This window comes from Scyliorhinus canicula, chromosome 9 (assembly GCF_902713615.1).
Source record: "Scyliorhinus canicula chromosome 9, sScyCan1.1, whole genome shotgun sequence".
Taxonomy (NCBI): domain Eukaryota; kingdom Metazoa; phylum Chordata; class Chondrichthyes; order Carcharhiniformes; family Scyliorhinidae; genus Scyliorhinus; species Scyliorhinus canicula.
In genome coordinates, this window is record NC_052154.1 from 97,591,563 (window position 1) to 97,604,118 (window position 12,556).

General features: G+C 47.3%; 1 protein-coding gene across 2 annotated transcripts in view; it reads right to left on the bottom strand.

Moving 5' to 3' along the window:
• LOC119971566 (myosin-binding protein C, cardiac-type-like) overlaps positions 1 to 12,556 on the bottom strand; it is a 226,833-nt gene that overhangs the window by 101,906 nt on the left and 112,371 nt on the right. For both annotated transcript variants that reach the window (XM_038807310.1, XM_038807309.1), the window contains one exon: positions 5,168 to 5,333. In XM_038807310.1, the coding sequence (XP_038663238.1) occupies positions 5,168 to 5,333 (166 nt within the window). The remainder of the gene's footprint in view (positions 1 to 5,167; positions 5,334 to 12,556) is intronic.

The window sequence follows — 12,556 nt, forward strand, 5'->3', positions numbered from 1 at the left end:
GCAGACACGGGGAGAACGTGCAGAGTCCGCACAGGCAGTGACCCAAGCTGGGAATTGAACCTGGTACCCAGGAGCTGTGAAGCAACTGTGCTAACCACTGTGCTACTGCACTGCACCCGAAGATTGTACACTCTCCCGAAGATTGTAAATTCTCCCGGAGATTTCAAACTCTTCCGAAGATTGTAAACTCTTTTGGAGATTATTAACTCTTTCGGAGATTGTAAACTCTGACGAAGATTGTAAACTCTTTCGGAGATTGGAAACACTCCTGAAGATTGTAAACTATCCTGGAGATTGTACACTCTTTCGGAGATTGTAAACTCTCCCGGAGATTGTACACTCTTTCGGAGATTGTAAACTCTCCCGGAGATTGTACACTCTTTCGGAGGTTATAAACTCATTCGGAGATTGTAAACATTCCCGAAGATTGGAAACTCTCCCGGGGATTGTAAACTCTCTCAAAAGGTTAGTTTAGCACGGTAGGCTAAACAGCTAGCTTGTAATGCAGAACAAGGCCAGAAGCGTGGGTACAATTCCCGAACAGGCCTCCCCTAACAGAAGCTGGAATGTGACGACTATGGATTGTTCACAGTAACTTAATTGGACCTACTTATGATAATAAGCGATTATTATTGTTATTATTATTAGATTGTAAACACTCCCAGAGATTGCAAACTATCCGGAGATTGTAAACTCTCCCAGAGATTGTAAACTCTTTCGGAGATTGTAAACTCTCCCATAGATTGTAAACTCTTTCGGAGATTGTAAACTCTCCCAAAGATTGTAAACTCTTTCGGAGATTGTAAACTCTCCCAAAGATTGTAAACTCTTTCGGAGATTGTAAACTCTCCCAAAGATTGTAAACTCTTTCGGAGATTGTAAACTCTCCCGGAGATTGTAAACTCTACCGGAGATTGTAAACTCTACCGGAGATTGTAAACTCTCCCGGAGATTGTAAACTCTCTCGTAGATTGTAAACACTTTCGGAGATTGGAAACACTCCTGAAGATTGTAAACTCTCCTGGCGATTGTACACTCTTTCGGAGATTGTAAACTCTTTTGGAAATTAAAACTCTTTTGGAGATTGTAAACTCTGACGAAGATTGTAAACTCTCCCGGGGATTGTAAACTCTCCTGGAGATTGTAAACTCTCCCGGGGATTGTAAACTCTCCCGGAGATTGTAAACTCTCCCAAAGATTGTAAACTCTCCCAGAATTGTAAACTCTCCCAGAGATTGTAAACTCTCCCGGAGATTGTAAACTCTCTCAGAGATTGTAAACTCTCTCAGAGATTGTAAACTCTCCCAGAATTGCAAACTCTCCCAGTGATTGTAAACTCTCCCGGAGATTGTAAACTCTCCCAGAGATTGTAAACTCTCCCAGAGATTGTAAACTCACCCGGAGATTGTAAACTCTCCCACAATTGTAAACTCTCAGAGATTGTAAACACTCCCGGAGATTGTAAACTCTCCCAGAGATTGTACACTCTTCCGGAGATTGTAAACTCTCCCGAAGATTGTAAACTCTTTCAGAGATTACAAACTCTTTCGGAAATTGGTAACACTCCCAAAGATTGTAAAATTTCCTGGAGATTGTAAACTCTCCCAGAGATTGTAAACGATCCCCGTGATGGTAAACTCTCCCAAAGACTGTAAATTCTCCCGAAGATTGGAAACTCTCCCGAAGATTGGAAACTCTCCCAAACATTGTAAACTCTCCTGAAGATTGTACACTCTCTTGAAGATTGTACACTCTCTCGAAGGGTATAAACTCTCCTGCAGATTGTAAACACTCCCGAAGATTGTACATACTTTCGGAGATTGTAAACACTCCCGAAGATTGTACATACTTTCGGAGATTGTAAACACTCCCGGAGATTGTAAACTGTCCCGGAGATTGTAAACTCTCCCGGAGATTGCAAACTCTCCCGAAGTTTGTAAACTCTCCCGAAGTTTGTAAACTCAACTGGAGAATATCAACTCTCCCGGAGATTGTAAACTCTCCCAGAAATTGTGAACTCTCCCGGAGATTGTAAACACTCCCGGAGATTGTAAACTCTCCCAGAGATTGTACATTCTTTCGGAGATTATAGACTCTCCCGAAGATTGTACACTCTTTCAGAGATTGTAAACTCTTTCGGAGATTATAGACTCTCCCGAAGATTGTACACTCTTTCAGAGATTGTAAACTCTTTCGGAAATTGGTAACACTCCCAAAGATTGTAAACTTTCCTGGAGATTGTAAACTCTCCCAGAGATTGTAAACGATCCCCGTGATGGTAAACTCTCACGAAGATTGTAAATTCTCCCGAAGATTGTAAACTCTCCCGAAGATTGTACACTCTCTCGAAGGGTGTAAACTCTCCTGGAGATTGTAAACTCTCCCGAAGATTGTACATACTTTTGGAGATTATAAACTCTCCCGGAGATTGTAAACTCTCCGGAGATTGTACACTCTTTCGGAGATTGTAAACTCTCCCGGAGATTGTACACTCTTTCGGAGGTTATAAACTCATTCGGAGATTGTAAACATTCCCGAAGATTGGAAACTCTCCCGGGGATTGTAAACTCTCTCAAAAGGTTAGTTTAGCACGGTAGGCTAAACAGCTAGCTTGTAATGCAGAACAAGGCCAGAAGCGTGGGTACAATTCCCGAACAGGCCTCCCCTAACAGAAGCTGGAATGTGACGACTATGGATTGTTCACAGTAACTTAATTGGACCTACTTATGATAATAAGCGATTATTATTGTTATTATTATTAGATTGTAAACACTCCCAGAGATTGCAAACTATCCGGAGATTGTAAACTCTCCCAGAGATTGTACACTCTTTCGGAGATTGTAAACTCTCCCATAGATTGTAAACTCTTTCGGAGATTGTAAACTCTCCCAAAGATTGTAAACTCTTTCGGAGATTGTAAACTCTCCCAAAGATTGTAAACTCTTTCGGAGATTGTAAACTCTCCCGGAGATTGTACCGGAGATTGTAAACTCTCCCGGAGATTGTAAACTCTCCCGGAGATTGTAAACTCTCCCGGAGATTGTAAACTCTCTCGTAGATTGTAAACACTTTCGGAGATTGGAAACACTCCTGAAGATTGTAAACTCTCCTGGCGATTGTACACTCTTTCGGAGATTGTAAACTCTTTTGGAGATTAAAACTCTTTCGGAGATTGTAAACTCTGACGAAGATTGTAAACTCTCCCGGGGATTGTAAACTCTCCTGGAGATTGTAAACTCTCCCGGGGATTGTAAACTCTCCAGGAGATTGTAAACTCTCCCAAAGATTGTAAACTCTCCCAGAATTGTAAACTCTCCCAGAGATTGTAAACTCTCCTGGAGATTGTAAACTCTCTCAGAGATTGTAAACTCTCCCAGAGATTGTAAACTCTCCCGGAGATTGTAAACTCTCTCAGAGATTGTAAACTCTCCCAGAGATTGTAAACTCTCCCGGAGATTGTAAACTCTCTCAGAGATTGTAAACTCTCCCAGAATTGCAAACTCTCCCAGTGATTGTAAACTCTCCCAGAGATTGTAAACTCTCCCAGAGATTGTAAACTCTCCCGGAGATTGTAAACTCACCCGGAGATTGTAAACTCTCCCAGAATTGTAAACTCTCCCAGAGATTGTAAACACTCCCGGAGATTGTAAACTCTCCCAGAGATTGTACACTCTTCCGGAGATTGTAAACTCTCCCGAAGATTGTAAACTCTTTCAGAGATTGCAAACTCTTTCGGAAATTGGTAACACTCCCAAAGATTGTAAAATTTCCTGGAGATTGTAAACTCTCCCAGAGATTGTAAACGATCCCCGTGATGGTAAACTCTCCCAAAGACTGTAAATTCTCCCGAAGATTGGAAACTCTCCCGAAGATTGTAAACTCTCCCAAACATTGTAAACTCTCCTGAAGATTGTACACTCTCTTGAAGATTGTACACTCTCTCGAAGGGTATAAACTCTCCTGCAGATTGTAAACACTCCTGAAGATTGTACATACTTTCGGAGATTGTAAACACTCCCGAAGATTGTACATACTTTCGGTGATTGGAAACACTCCCGGAGATTGTAAACTGTCCCGGAGATTGTAAACTCTCCCGGAGATTGCAAACTCTCCCGAAGTTTGTAAACTCTCCCGAAGTTTGTAAACTCAACTGGAGAATATCAACTCTCCCGGAGGTTGTAAACTCTCCCAGAAATTGTGAACTCTCCCGGAGATTGTAAACACTCCCGGAGATTGTAAACTCTCCCAGAGATTGTACATTCTTTCGGAGATTATAGACTCTCCCGAAGATTGTACACTCTTTCAGAGATTGTAAACTCTTTCGGAGATTATAGACTCTCCCGAAGATTGTACACTCTTTCAGAGATTGTAAACTCTTTCGGAAATTGGTAACACTCCCAAAGATTGTAAACTTTCCTGGAGATTGTAAACTCTCTCAGAGATTGTAAACGATCCCCGTGATGGTAAACTCTCACGAAGATTGTAAATTCTCCCGAAGATTGTAAACTCTCCCGAAGATTGTACACTCTCTCGAAGGGTGTAAACTCTCCTGGAGATTGTAAACTCTCCCGAAGATTGTACATACTTTTGGAGATTATAAACTCTCCCGGAGATTGTAAACTCTCCGGAGATTGTACACTCTTTCGGAGATTGTAAACTGTCCGGAGATTGTACACTCTTTCGGAGATTGGAAACACTCCCAAAGATTGTAAACTCTCCCGGAGATTGTAAACTCTCCCGAAGTTTGTAAACTCTCCCAGAGATTGTAAACTCTCCCAGAGATTGTAAACTCTCCCTGAGTTTGTAAACTGTCCCGGAGATTGTAAACTCTCCCGGAGATTATAAACTTTCCCGGAGATTGTAAACTCTCCCGGAGATTGTAAACTCTCTCGAAGATTGTAAACTCTCTCGAAGATTGTAAACTCTCCCGGAGATTATAAACTCTCCTGGGGATTATAAACTCTCCTGGGGATTATAAACTCTGCTGGAGATTGTAAACTCTCCCGGAGATTATAAACGCTCCTCGAGATTATAAACTCTCCTGGAGATTGTAAACTCTCCCGGAGATTATAAACTCTCCACGAGATTATAAACTCTCCTGGATATCATTAACTCTCACGGAGATTGTAAACTCTCCCATACACCCACCAACCCCAGATTGATTTACCTGCCAATGTGTGTGATTTGCAGTCTGTCGCTGGGCATAACCTCCACACCGTTCTTGAACCATTTTCCTTTGACTTTTTCATCAGACACCTCACACTTGAAGACGGCTTGTTCCTGGGCCTTTACTGTCAGATCCGCAATATTCTGATAAATCTCCAGTTGTTTTTCTGTATGTGACAGGGGAAGTTGGGTTAACATACCCAAGTCCAGCACATTAATATCAATCAACAGGAGCCGGGATAGCCATTTTAGCCATAGGGAACATCACTGAATACTCCCCTCCACTCTGATAAAACACTCTCATTACTATCCCTCAGTTAATGCTAGGTCCATGCCACAACATCCCTTTAATCTCCTGCTCTTTCATTTGCTAACAAGTCTATTTTCTGTTCCATAAACAAAAAATATCACCCCGTAACCTTAACAAACCTTTTCATTAATTCGTCAAGTTAATTAAACACCATTTACTTTTAACAAATTTGTGTTGGCTTCTATTTTATTTTTACTAACCCACATTTTCTCAAGCGCCAATTAACTTTGCTCAGGATTATTGTTTCTACGGGTTTCCCCACTACGGACATTAGTCGTCACTTGGTTCATCCTTTGTCTCTTTCTGAAAAGGGGTGTATTATTTAAAGTCTTCCCATCTTCTGGAATGACCCATATCCAAGCATTATGGGAACAGTGTGACCAGAGCCAATTTCTAACCTTGCGTCCCTCAGTAACCAGTATGTATGGGCAGCAGGGTAGCATGGTGGTTAGCATAAATGCTTCACAGCTCCAGGGTCCCAGGTTCGATTCCCGGCTGGGTCACTGTCTGTGTGGAGTCTGCACGTCCTCCCCCTGTGTGCGTGGGTTTCCTCCGGGTGCTCCGGTTTCCTCCCACAGTCCAAAGATGTGCGGGTTAGGTGGATTGGCCATGCTAAATTGCCCATAGTGTCCTAATAAAAGTAAGGTTAAGGGGGGGGTTGTTGGGTTATGGGTATAGGGTGGATACGTGGGTTTGAGTAGGGTGATCATGGCTCGGCACAACATTGAGGGCCGAAGGGCCTGTTCTGTGCTGTGCTGTACTGTTCTATGTTCTATTTAATTAGGACTGTTAATCTTTTAAATATCTCCTCGTTATTGTTGGTGTGTATCCTGTCCAATATCTCCGGTACCTCTTCATTTACATTGGCAGCATCCTCTTTTCCAGGGAAGACACTAAAGTTACTCATTTCCTACCTCACCCACACGCTCTTCCTCCAGAGAAACATCTCCTAATCAGCCCCACCCTTCCTTTCAATACCCTTTTGCTATTTATGCGTTTTTAAAAAAAACGCATAGCTTCTGGAATGTTAGCCACCCCAACATACTCTCATACTCCATCTTTGCTCCTCTTACTCCTTCTTTTAAATCTCTTCTGTAATTTCTACATTCAGCTTATGAACATAGAATTTACAGTGCAGAAGGAGGCCATTCGGCCCATCGAGCCTGGACCGGCCCATGGAAAGAGCACCCCATTTAAGCCCAGAACTCAGCCCTATACCCGTAACCCAGCAACCCCACCCAACCCCTTTGGACACTAAGGGGCAATTTAGCATGGCCAATCTACCTAACCTGCACATCTTTGGACTGTGGGAGGAAACCGGAGCACCCGGAGGAAACCCACGCACACACGGGGAGAACGTGCAGACTCCGCACAGACAGTGACCCAAGCCGGGAATCGAACCTGGGACCCTGGAGCTGTGAAGCGACAATGCTAACCACTGTGCTACCATGCCACCTGTTTACTACAATGCTGTGAATACCATAAGCTTCACTTTTCTTGTCTCATTTTGACCTCCATGTCCATGAAATTAAATTCCTGAACTCCCCATTTCTCCGAACAATTTTCCTTGCAAAAATGACATCAGTAACACGCAGGCCATCTTCTTGTAACAGCTGTACCAGGTGTCATTTTGGGGGTGACGTACGGAGAGTGTATGCTGGAAATCCGCAGTGTTGACAGCTCGTCCCGTCAATCAGTGTGCAATGCTGTGACTAACCTCACACAACTGAACAAGCAGCAGAAAGCACTCCCCCCCCTACCCCCCACCAACCACGCACAGCATTCTACTTCAAGGGGCTCATCAATTATTTTTAGTTCAAAAACAGAAAATACTGGACAATCTCAACAGGTCTGACAGCATCTATGGAGAGAGAGGGGAGCTAACGTTTTGAATCTGGATGACTCTTTATCAAAGTTTGAGAACTGGAAATGGGGACAGATTTATACTGTTGTGGGGGGTGCATGGACGGGTGGGGCCGGATTCGGGGGCCAGGTGGAGATTGCCAAAGATATTGAGGACAGAAGAGAAAAGGAACGTAAATGTGGGTGATTAAGGCTAAGAAGGGTGCACATAAAGAGATAGAATGTGTGAATGGCAGAACAAAGGTGAGCAGTGTGTCAAAGGGCAACTGGGAACAGGTGGGGGAAGGGGGGTGGGGGAAGGGGATCAATGGTGAGGAAAAAACAGAGGTGGGCAACGAGTGTAAAAGGGTGCAAGTGGGGAAGGACATTCCATCCGTGTGTACCAGGACATTGGTGCTGACCTATCCAAGCACCAGAATTCAATTGTGCCAAATCCACGCTGTACAAAGGTGTGGTGTGGTTTGGCATGCTGAACCCTGCCAAGTCAGGGTTCAGCATGCCACATGTCAGGGCAGAGAGCTATACTTTACATTCCAGAGGAGCCAACATGTTTGCCCAGAAAAATGGACTGGACAAGCAACAAGAGAGGGCAATGGCCAGAATACAGGCTGAGACAATTCAAGAGGGGCAAGGTCGACCACGTGCAGAGGTGCAGAGCGAGGAGGGGTAGGGGAGAGAGGTAGACAGGGTTAAATTAGGGAATCTGCCTGTTTGGGGAGCCACTACACTAGCGAGCAGGCTGGTGTATGGAAGTACAGCAAAGGAGGAGGCCGTGGCATGTCTCCCGGGAGGGAGGGAACGCCTGGCAGGGAGGAAGGGAGAAACACAATTTCAGGGAAAACAAAGGACAAAAAGGGAGGAGACCGGGGGTTAGAGAAGGGTGTAAAGCCAAGGGTGGAGGGGGTGGGGTAGGAGGGGAGAGCACAAGGGTAGACTGTACAGGGTCAGAGGGGGTGAGAGGAGGGTGAGGATAGAGCTTTGGCTGCAACAGGTTCGCACGTGGCGACGGCGAATATGAGGAAGTAATCAGCAGCCATCTTGAATGCCCCTTGAGCAAGGACAGGACCGGACGAACATGCCCAGGCCCACAGGGTGAGTATGGTTGACCCCCCCCCCCCAGAAAGTTGGGGGGGGGGATGTCCCTATCCGGATAATATTTTTTCAATATAAATTTAGAGTACCCCCAACTCTCTTTTTTTCAATTAAGGGGCAATTTAGCTTGGCCAATCCGCCTAGCCTGCACATCTTTGGGTTGTGGGGTTGAGACCCACGCAGACACGGGGAGAATGTGCAAATCATCCTGATAGTAACATGGAATACGAAGGGTCTCAATGGGCCGGTGTAAAGATCCAGAGTCCTCGCCCATCTCAAGAGTCTGAGGGTGGACGTAGTCTTCCTACAGGAGACACACCCAAGAGAGAGGGACCGACTGTGGGTAAGGAAGAGCTGGGTGGGACAAGCGTTCCATGCATGTTTCAACACTAGGACACGCTGGGGGGAAGGGGGGGGGGGGTCGGCCATACTTGTTAACAGAACAGTTTCTTCACGGTGACGGGCACAATGACGGACCCGGGTTGGGGGGGTTGGGAAGGATTCGTTATGGTCAGCAGGACCCTGGAAGTGACCTCGGTAGTTTTGGTAAATATATGCGCCCCGAATCAGGACGACGCAGATTTGTCAAAAAACATGACCTAGATACCGGCCGACTCATCATGGGGGGACGACATTAACTGTGTACTGGACCCATCAATGGACAGATTCAATGCCAAGACAGGAACCATGTCAGGTATGGCACTGGAATTAGACAGCTTTATGGAGCAGATGTAGGGGGGGGCACATGCACAAGGCCGACTCACTATAGACTTCTTTTTCGTAGGGAAAAGGGTGCTTCCAGGTGTAACAAAGGCGGAATGCTCTGCAATTATCATTTCCAACCTCGCACCACACATGGATATGTGGTTGGAGAAGTGACAGGTCCAACACCCCCCCCCCCCCCCCCCTCCCCATGAAGCCTGGACCAGCTGTCCTCTTGCCAATAACCAATTCTGTACAAAGATATCCTAAGCCATCAACGGTTATGTAACCTGCAACCAGAATGGGGAGGTATCACCTCCACGTTCTGGGAGGCACTGAAGGTAGTGATCAGGGGGAAATCAGGGGGCCTTTTCCAAACATGGAGACAAGGTGTGTTGCATGCTGGCACATGAGCTAAGAAAGCAAGCAGCCTCAAGTTAGGGACAGAAATGGCAGAATGGTGGCAGACCCAGACCAGGTTAACGAGGCCTTTGCAAACCATTACCGAAGGCTGCACACCTCCGAAACCCGGGAGGGGGACTCAGAGATGAAGCAGCTCCTTGACAGACTAGATATACCAGCAGTGGGAGGGAGGACATGAAACAAGGGCTGGAAGCATCGCTAGAGCTGAGCGGAATTTTGGAATGCATTAATTCCATGCAGTCAGGGGAAGTGCTGGGACCGGATGGGTTCCCGGTGGACCTTTACAAAACGTCTGCAGGAGCAATGCCCCACACTTGCGGGAGATGTTCATCAACCCGTGCCCCTTGTGCCCAACCAGGTCCAACGGGTAACATGGTGGACCCGGTCTGCACTACCTTCCCTCTCCACCCCCACAGCTGGCCATTCCCCCTGGGACTCTGGACTCTGCCCTCTGCACCCCTGCCCCACTGATGCCTGGCACCGTGGGGGTCTCTGGCCCTGACACCTGCCAGGGTACATTAGCTGGCGCTACTCATGTCAGCGGTATGCACCGCAGCCCCCGTCCAGTACACTCCTGTAGGGGCTACTGTAGTACTGTAGGTGCTGCCCTTGGTGGGCCGCATGCTGCCCCACTAGCGGGTGGTGGCCGGTTGGGGAGGTGGGGGGGGTAAGAGTTGGTGGGGTAGAGGGTGGAAAGCGAAGGTGGGGATGGAGGGTGGTGGGTGGTGTGGTGGACAGTGGGATACCCATATGGCTGAGGTCACTCTGCATAACCACAGGCTATGGTGGGCGGTCACTGGGGTGTGCATCAGAATGCTGCCATGCAGGCCGTGTCAATGGTGGTCCATGCATGGATGTGACTGTCCCGTGGGGGGTTTACCCAGACCCCAGCCCAAAGAACAAAGAAAAATACAGCACAGGAACAGGCCCTTCGGCCCTCCAAGCCTATGCCGACCATACTGCCCGCTTAAACTACAATCTTCCACACTTCCTGGGTCCGTATCCCTCTATTCCCATCCTATTCATGTATTTGTCAAGATGCCCCTTAAATGTCACTATCGTCCCTGCTTCCACCACCCCCTCCGGCAGCGAGTTCCAGGCACCCACTACCCTCTGTGTAAAAAAATTTGCCTCGTACATCGACTCTAAACCTTGCCCTTCACACCTTAAACCTATGCCCCCTAGTAATTGACCCCTCAACCCTGGGAAAAAGCCTCTGACGATCCACTCTGTCTATGCCTCTCATAATTTTGTAGCCCTCTATCAGGACGCCCTCAACCTCCAACGTTCCAGTGAGAACAAACCAAGTTCATTCAACCTCTCCTCATAGCTAATGCCCTCCATACCAGGCAACATCCTGATAAATCTCTTCTGCACCCTCTCTAAAGCTTCCACATCCTTCTGGTAGTGTGGTGACCAGAATTGAACACCATACTCCAAGTGTGGCCTGACTAAGGTTCTATACAGCTGCAACAGCTGCAGCATACCCATGGTCAACCCCTGTTACCTCCCGCTGCTCCCCCAGGCCTGGCAGATTCCCCTCCCCCCCCCAGCCAGCCCTGCCAGTGGCAGGACCGGCAGCCCATGCTTGAGCCTCTGCATGTCCTCCGTCCTCTCTCTGCCGCATCAGCGATGGGGCCAGTTTCCTGATTTTTGAAGCCACAAGTGAAACTCACTGTAGGTAATTCTTCCCGGCGGAGGTGGGGCATTGGGGAGACCCCGGTAAATACCAGGTCAGACACGCTAATAATATGTGGACGCCGTTTACTGTACAAGCGGAGTAGAACGTATTGGCGCCGCTGTGGACGTACCGGTGCATGGCATTCTGACGGACGCCTGGAGCTGGCCACAATTTTGGCCTCACGACTTATTCTCTGCCTTTTCTGATCTTGGCAGATGAAGAATTCCGCCCATTATGTTTAGCCTCAGTTAGATGGTCAGAACCCAGTTAATGAGATAGAGATGATATGGTTAATGGAAGGTGTTGAAGCAGTCAGTTGTTGAGTTTTCAGTTAAATAACTTGCAGTGAACTAAACAGGAGCTCTGTGCCAAATGCTGGGAAGTTAAAGAGTAGATTGACACAGGCAAGAATCTGCAGGCTGTTTCCTGAAGGATCTTTCTCTTTCAAAGCAGTTTATCTAAGACATCTCTTAACAGCAAGTATTGCTGGGCTTTGCTAACCACATTTTGACCTGAGATAGGTCTGAGTAATTGGACAAAACAAATAGCAAATTAATGTTATTGTTAAGGATTGTTTAGTGGTAATTGAAAGCTATTAACTGTATGATGTTGGTTTAATCCACAGCAGCACGGTGGTGCAGTGCTTAGCACTGCTGCCTCACGGCACCGAGGTCCCAGTTTCGATCCCGACCCTGGGTCACTGTCCGTCTGGAACTTGCACATTCTCCCCGTGTTTGCGTGGGTTTGGCCCCCACAACCCAAAAATGCGCAGGTTAGGTGGATTGGCCTTGATAAATTGCCCCTTAATTGGAAAAAATGAATTGGGTACTCTAAAATTTTTTTTAAAGTTAGTTTAACCCTGTGTTATGGAGACTCTGGGCTGGATTCTCCGGTCCACGACACCGAAATCGCGTTTGGCAGATAGCCGGAGAATCCGAGTTCCCGTCCAAATCAGGGGCGACGCCGATTTTGCGACGCTGCACCCCCTCCAAAGTGGCATATTGACGGCCTCAGGACATTGCCTGAGGCCCGCCTCCCCCCCCGATGCTCCGCCCCCCCCCCCCCCCCCCCGATGCTCCACCCTGACCAGCCGAGTTCCCGTTGGCGTGGGACATGTGTGGTCTCATCCATTGGGAACTCGACGTGGCGGCTGCGGACTCAGTCCAGCGCTGCCACGGTTAGGACAGAACCGATCAGCGGGCAGAGTGGACCTTATTCAGGGCTGGGGGCACTGTGGGGGGGGGGAGGGGTGGTCTGGGGCGCTGGAGCTGGCAGAAGGGGGGGCTTTTCGCAGGTCAGGTCCACAAACAGCCTCCGCC